The following is a 7,917-nucleotide window of genomic DNA, read 5'->3' as shown; positions in this document are numbered from 1 at the left end:
TGATTATCTCTCATCACTGATGTTTCTCTCTCTCCCTCTCTCTTCCTCTCTGAAATCAATAAAAAATATATTTAAAAAATTAAAATTAATCTTAGTTTTACAAAATAACTTCATCAACTACCTTTTTAAAAACATACAAATGGCTACTATGCATGTATTCCTTAATATCAGCCCATTGTCTAATTTAAGAGCTGTAAGAGTCTTCAATTATTATCCATCAATTCCTTTATTTTAAAATAACCTGATGTCCAATCAGGTTAAGGAATTTATATCTAAGGTCTCAGAGCTAATTATTGGCTGAAGCAAGATTGGAACCCAGGTGTTCTAAAAAGCACTGTTCTTTCTATTTGCCCATATGGTTTTTTGAATGAGGAAATACTGCCAGTTTTAGTACATAAATACTATAAAGTGAGCCCTGTTCCTAAAATATTTGCATTCTTCTTTTAGAACACATAGACTAAAGCAGAGTTTTACAAGTCTTTTTCTAAAACATAGAATCTTCTGTTCAAATAAAATCTTTCCCAGAAGAGTAAATAATACAGATAAAACAATAGGTGTTACAGCTCAACGCAGGGGAAGGGAAACCCCTAAATTTCCCACAGCTCTCAAGGCTTAATTATCTGGGTAGTTAAAATATATTTTTCAGTGTTCATTAGTCCAGATAAAAACATGAAAGTAAACCACCACATACAAGTCAGATTGGGGGGAAAAAAAAAGTAGTACTAAAGTAAAAATCACCAAATAAAATAGCATTTACTACGTAAATAAAACATACCTCCCCCAGGGATCTTCGGACCTCAGTCATCACACTCTGAATGTCTTCCTTGGTACTACAGTATTCTCCCAGGATCCACAATGCTCCTCGGTAAATCCTAAAGCAAGAATACAAGTTCTGAAACACTGACTTGTCAACAAATCTTGAAGCAATTTTTCTTTGTGAATTTAAGTTCAAGTAAGAAAACAAGATTCTGTAGTTCCAAGGGATTATGAATGACATTTTAAGAAATATAACAAAGACACTAAGTTTCTTTAATTCTCCCAGAAATCACAAGCATTAAAAGAAAAATAAGTGCCCTCATCTATCTTTAGTAGGAACACCTTAAGACTGGTAAACCCAGTAGTGAAAATAAAATACCAAAATGTTTCCCAGAGAGGTGTTATCTTCCATTTACAACAGAGGTAAGGCAAAAGTTTATCTTATCACTTACTACTATAAAAAATTGTTCTTTTCAATGTGAAAAGTACTTTTTATTTGTAGTCACTGAAAAGTACAGGCAGGATGCTGACAAGAACAATGAACAAGGAAGGAGTACAAAAGGATCAGTAACAACAAAAAAAGAAAGCAACCATTTTCTAGTTAAAAATGTCAAACTAAATAAAGTCTTTAGTCATCTTTTCCCTAAGATTTTCATTAAATTCACTTTTAAAAAAATTCTAGAAACTGAAAAATTCTAGAGATCATAGCTGCCAAAAGCAAAACTTTGATTTTTTTTCCTTACAAAGAAAGCAAATCTTTCTCACTTCCACAAACATCAATACATTTTCAATCAGAAAAACAACTTTGTAATGGCCCCTTATTTTCTACCTATGCAGATATAATGCAAGTCTGTTATAATCTATCCATCAGATGCTTTAAATCAAACAAAGTTTGGATGACAAAGTCCTTTCTCATTAGTAAAGGCCATCTGAAAAAACACACATCAGATTTAGGTTGCATTTGTAATCTTTCACTTCAATAAATGATAAAGGAAATATAAATAAATAATGATATCTAAAAAGTAATACCTTTAAAAAATATGTTCTTAGTCACTTTAGGATTCACAATGTTTTAAAGGAAATAAGGATAAAGAAATCTAGTTAACAACTATAAAAAAAATTTGCCCACAGATTATGGATCTACCAAGGGTGGGTATAAAGTAATATTGTCATTCTTATTTTTGTCTTGATTGTCTTAAGTCATCTTCCCACTCTTATATTTTTTATCAACTGGCTCTTTAAAGACAGATATTGGTAAAGTGCTTACTCAACTTTACATTTAAACAGATTTTAAACCTACTTGACGGATTTAATAGCATGAAAGACTTCAAGCATCTTCTCAACAATAAGCATTCTCAGGTTATCAAAGCGCTGAATGGCTTCACGAACAAACTCCAAGACATCAGCAGCTGCCGCTTCATTACTGTCACTAAGAAATTCCATTAACTAGGAAAAAAAGGAAATGAGATAACAATTTATTTTTTTAATTTATTTTATTTTTTAAAATATATTTTATTGATTTTTTACAGAGAGGAAGGGAGAGAGATAGAGAGTTAGAAACATCGATGAGAGAGAAACATCGATCAGCTGCCTCCCGCACATCCCCCACTGGGGATGTGTCCGCAACCCAGGTACATGCCCTTGACCGGAATCGAACCCGGGACCTTTCAGTCCGCAGGCCGACGCTCTATCCACTGAGCCAAACCGGCTTCAGCGTGGGATAACAATTTAAACTTAAGGTTTAATAACCTTAAGCAATTTTTAATAAGGAAATGTGCAAAGCATGTATTAATAACTTTCAAATGTATAACAAACTGTAAGTTGAGAGACAAGCACCATTAATGTAAACAGTCACGACTTTTCTGTTTTATGTGCAGCATAAATTAATTGGATCCTCCTACATTGTAACTAAAAGTAAAATCATTTTAGAAAAAAAATTCAGAGCTCAATGGCAAAATTTCAAATTGCAATAACATACCTCATTAATCTGACAGTGACAGAAAACAAAATATTCTAGATATGTGAATTTCTCCTATAACTGAATCCTTCAACTTTAAGAGGTAAAACTCTGAAAGAAATACTTACTTGCCCTACTGGTAACAGTAACAAACATCAATTATAATAATATGTGGAGATATTTTTGTCACTATATTATTTGTTGTTGTTGTTTTGATGAAGAGAAAGAAGTCAAAGTCCTTATTCCTCTGAGTTAAGAGTTAGCATTTAACTATTGACTAACTGGAATTTTCAAAATCCTTTTAGTGAATTTCTAAAGTAAGGTAATCAGAATCACATACCACAGGAATAACATTTGCAGCCATATCTGGAAATCGGACAGAACAGGAATGCAATGTTCGCACAAGGAGTTGTCTGTATTTGTCAGTATCTTCATGCTCAGACACGTTATTTGTTTTAATCACTTCCTTCTTCAGGACAATAACCAGCTATCGAACAAAGTAAAAATAAGCAAGAATTACAACATGTATGGCCTCATAGATTACAAACTGCTGTCAGAGTTTTGTCTTACCTCTTCAACATTTCTAGAAGAGACAAGATCTAGTGCTAACTGCAGAGTTTTCTTGCGTACTTCTAAGTCTGGTGTGCTCAATACTCTTAGGATGTCCATAACCAGATCCTGAAAAAGAACAAAATATCCAGAAATAACAACAGTATTTCTAGTCACAAGCAGAAAATCTTAACTGAAGAATGTAGGGTTCTGTCCATCACCTTAATTCTTTATCAACAATAAGATCACTTGAGTGGAAGAACCAGATATTTTTGGTCTCTTGAAATGATATAATATGAAATATACAATATCACATAAGATGCATTCAAACTGAAAATGTTTACTCTGACTCTATCACGTTTCATATAAACTTAAGAATTTATAAGAAATACAGAAGTCTAAGGAACAAGCTAAATGACACCACCAGAAAGTAACCAGATATCCAGAGGAGGGGCATCATTTTATATATATATATATAATTGATTTTAGAGAGAAAGGGAGAGGGAGAGAGATAAAAACATCAATGATGAGAGAGACTCATTGACTGGCTGCCTCCTGCACACCCCTTACTGGGGATCGAACCCACAATCCAGGCATGTCCCCTTGACAGGAATCAAACCTAGGACCCTTCTATCCACAGGCTGAAGCTCTAGCCATTGAGCCAAAACAGCTAGGGTGGGGCATCTTTTTAAAAAAAATGTTTTTATTGGTTTTATTACATTTTTGTTAATCCTCACCGAGGGTATTTTTTTCATTGAATTTTTAGAGAGTGGAAGGGAGAGAGAGAGACACAGAGAGAGAAACATGGATGTGAGAGAGGCACATCGATTGGTTGCCTCCTGCACTCGCCCTAACCAGGGCCGGGATTGAGCCTGCAACCGGAGTATGTGCCCTTGACCAAAATCGAATCTAAGACCCTTCAATCCAAGGACCAATGCTCTATCCACTGAACCAAACTGGCGCAGGCTCTTTTTATTGATTTTTGAGAAAGAAGGGAGAGGGAAGAGATAGAAACATCGATGAAAGAGAAACACTGATCGGCTGTCTCCTGCATGCCCCCAACTGGAGATAAGTCTGCACCCAGGTATGTACCTTGACCGGAAATCAAACCAGTGCCCTCTTGATTCATGAGTCAATGCCAGCTGGGCCAGAGGAGGGGCATCTTACAGGACAACTGGTCTTGTGTCTTCAACAAGTCAATGTCATGAAAAAAAAATTACTCGCCCTGACTGGGTAGCTCAGTTGGTTAGAGCCTAGTCCTGATATGCAGTTTGATCCCTGGTCAGGGCCCATACAGGAAACAACCAATGAATGCATAAATAAATGGAATAACAAATCTCTCTCTCTCTTTTTCTCTTTCTGCCTTCCCCCCTCTCTAAAATTAATTAAAAACACACAAACAAACAAACAAACAAACAAACTGTTCAAATTAAAGACTTAAGGGACATAACAATCAGATATGATGATGTATGGCCATAAATTGGACAAAACAAACAAAAAGGGTATTCGGGGGACATCTGGCTCAGCAGGAAAATGTAATATTTTAAAGATGCATACTTAAAAATGTATGGCAGATAAATATTTAAAAATATACCAAAATTAATTTGTCAATGATTTTACTTCTTTAAAACTTTGTATCTTTTAAAAATTTCACTGACAAGAAAGTCTAAAAAGTCTAGGAATAAATTCCTATATAGCCTTAACTTATATTCACTAGTAGTTAAGATTTTACCATATATGCTTTATCATACTCTCTCTACTCCTAAACATGTTAGTGTACTAAGAATTTCTTCTATAACCACAATACAATTATCAAATTAAGAGAACTTATTGATACTAATACTATTAATTAATATACAGTCTATATTCACATTTCTTCAATTTTCCCAATAATGTCCTTTATAGAAAACTTTTGATGTTCTGATGCAGGATCAGCATGACTTCAGCTGTTTTGGGGCTTTATTTTTATAATAATCATTATTATCACAGATTAATAGTTATGCTGATAATATTCTAGAATCTAAGCAGCTTTTATTTCAATCAGTTAGTACAATTATTTTCCAAGAAATATAAATTACATCCAAATCAAAACAAATCTATCTCGATCGCTAAGAATACCAAGTGCAATACAAATAGAAAAGATAAAAGATAATATATGTTAGAAATATTTTTGAATAGCAAAGACAATACCCGAAAAGGCAATGATGACTCAAGAGTTATACTTTAGCTGAGCAAAATTTAAACTGCCCAGTCTCCAAGCATTTAAGCTAACAAAGATGGCAAGGTTTGGAAATTATCTCAATTTGAAAAAGATTTTATTTAAGATTTCTCTTTCAAACATTTACCTGTAGTACTCGTTCATGAGCAGGATGCTCTTTTAATTCGACCAATCGATCCAGAACTATGAGCTTTACATTGTTGTCACTCTCCTTAATAATTAAATCAATGTAACACTGAGCAGCAGCCTATGTAAAAAAGAAATACATTTAAGAACACATTCATCTATCTTTAACATAGAATCTGAAAATAAGAAGGAAAACAAATCCCCAAGAAGCCAAAATATATTCACTACTCCCACATTAAAAATTTATGCATTTTTTCCAGAGGAATATATTCTTCTATTCCCTAAATTCTAATAAATATCATTGTTTTTCAAGTTTACAAAAGATTAAAAGCATCAGAAATCAAAAGGAGGAAAAGGGACTGCTATAGGCTACTTATTAACCACCAAAAATTAAGGATTGATATTAAGGAACAAGGGAGAAAAAAGCAGGTAAACAATCCCCAAAAGTATAGCTACTAAGCACCTTTTACTTTAGGTCCAACACACCTGCATTATATTGCAGAAAAATCAAGAATATTAAGATGACCCTGAGTTATGAAAAGCAGAGGAGCAAAACTCCAAGAGCTCCCAATGACCTAGAACAATTTGATTAACAAAATAAATGACAATATAATATTGGATTATAATCCATGCAATAAAATATCCTTACTGACATAAAGAAAGAAAGAAGGAAAGACAGAGGAAGGAGAAGGGGCAGCTCTTCCTTGCAGAACTCCAATTAGTACATGTAAAAGAGGAAAATAGAAAATTACCACTAAAATACCACAGTAATAATTGCTGTAGAAAAGGTCCACTGATGGATGCTAAAATTGGTTGGTGCAAGTTTGACAAGAAATAAACCAAATGCACAAAGTATCTTCCCATGATATTACTAATTGTGAAAGAAAAATTCATAATTCAATAGTGGAGAAATCTGGCAGACACCACTTTAACTGATTGATCAAAGTTAACATTACCATTAATAAGATATATCAACATCATGTACTCCTTTATGATACTTAGACTTCTGTGGTATTCTCCCCCCAAAATGTATAGCTTCACCATAATAATGAGAAAATACGAGACAAACCCAAATTGAGGGATATTTTACAAAATGACTCAATACTCTTCAAAAGTCTCAAGATCGTGAAAAACAAGGACAGGTTGAGGAACTGTAAGGGACTGGAAGAGACTAACATATGACAACTAAGTGTAATGTAGGCCTGGACTGGATCCTGGGAAAGAAAAAGTGCATTAGTCTATAATTTAGGTAATAATATTGTTCCAATTGCAATTTCTTGGTTTTGATAATTATACAATCGTTATGTAAGGCATGAACATTATGGAAAGCTGGATGAAAGGTAATGGGAACTTTGTCCTATTTTTGCAACTTCTAAGTTTTAAATTATTTTAATATAAAAAGTCTTTTAATAATTTAAAGTATTGGTGTATATAGCAGTAAATTCTCCTCTTTATACAATCTGGCTTTCTAGAATAATTCATTCTCTGAACATAGTAGGGATTCCTTATATAATTTTGATACAATAACTAAAGAAGAGAAAGATAATATTCCATTACTGAATATACTTACTGGAACCTTTTATAGAACCCATCATTTAGGATCCAGAATTCATTCTCCCAGATCTAAGTTTCAATGTAAAGTATGGGGAGATAGCTTAAAACACCAGAACCATTACCCTGAAACTAGAAATATTGGTATTTTCTATCTCTCTTTCTCTCCATGTATTTATGTATGAAAACAGGAAGGAAGAAAAGAAGCAAAGTCAGACTACATAAGGAATCAAATAATTTCGTGAAATTTGTAGCTGTTATCTCCATATCATGCAATGCTATGTAACCACATAGTAAACTGCAATGTCACTAAATCATAAGCGATAAAACAGAGTACCTATAATTTAACTGGCACCAAAATAAATAATCAGTACCTTGATTGCAGTAGGTGCACTGGAGAGAGTCACTAAGGTTCCAGCGGCTTCATATTTTACAGCAGGACTAGATGACTGTAATAAGTTATAGATGCAACGAATAAAACGAGCCCTTTCTGATGGATTAGCATGACAGACCTGGAGAAGAAAACATTTAGGTTCCAACTGACTTCATGGACAGTTGATTTCAAATACATTTTTTAAAATAGATGTCAGCTTATGGGATGCTAGTTATCTTAACTTGAAAGCTAAGAATCCTATATAGTAAAAGGATAATATGCAAATTGACCCTAACAGCAGAACAACTGGGAATGACTGGTCACTATGACACACACTGACCACCAGGGGGCAGACGCTCAATGCAGGAGCTGCCCTCTGGTGGTCAG

The 7,917-nt window shown here is 33.8% G+C and overlaps 1 protein-coding gene across 1 annotated transcript in view; it reads right to left on the bottom strand.

Moving 5' to 3' along the window:
- COPB1 (coatomer protein complex, subunit beta 1) overlaps window positions 1-7,917 on the bottom strand; it is a 36,903-nt gene that overhangs the window by 19,475 nt on the left and 9,511 nt on the right. The window contains exons 6-11 of the mRNA XM_014533069.1: window positions 7,532-7,669; window positions 5,608-5,727; window positions 3,284-3,391; window positions 3,054-3,200; window positions 2,057-2,202; window positions 776-872 (exon numbers count right to left, since the gene is read on the bottom strand). Coding sequence (XP_014388555.1) covers window positions 776-872; window positions 2,057-2,202; window positions 3,054-3,200; window positions 3,284-3,391; window positions 5,608-5,727; window positions 7,532-7,669 — 756 coding nt within the window. The remainder of the gene's footprint in view (window positions 1-775; window positions 873-2,056; window positions 2,203-3,053; window positions 3,201-3,283; window positions 3,392-5,607; window positions 5,728-7,531; window positions 7,670-7,917) is intronic.

This window comes from Myotis brandtii, unplaced genomic scaffold (assembly GCF_000412655.1).
Source record: "Myotis brandtii unplaced genomic scaffold, ASM41265v1 scaffold934, whole genome shotgun sequence".
Taxonomy (NCBI): domain Eukaryota; kingdom Metazoa; phylum Chordata; class Mammalia; order Chiroptera; family Vespertilionidae; genus Myotis; species Myotis brandtii.
This window is presented reverse-complemented; position numbering and strand designations above follow the sequence as displayed.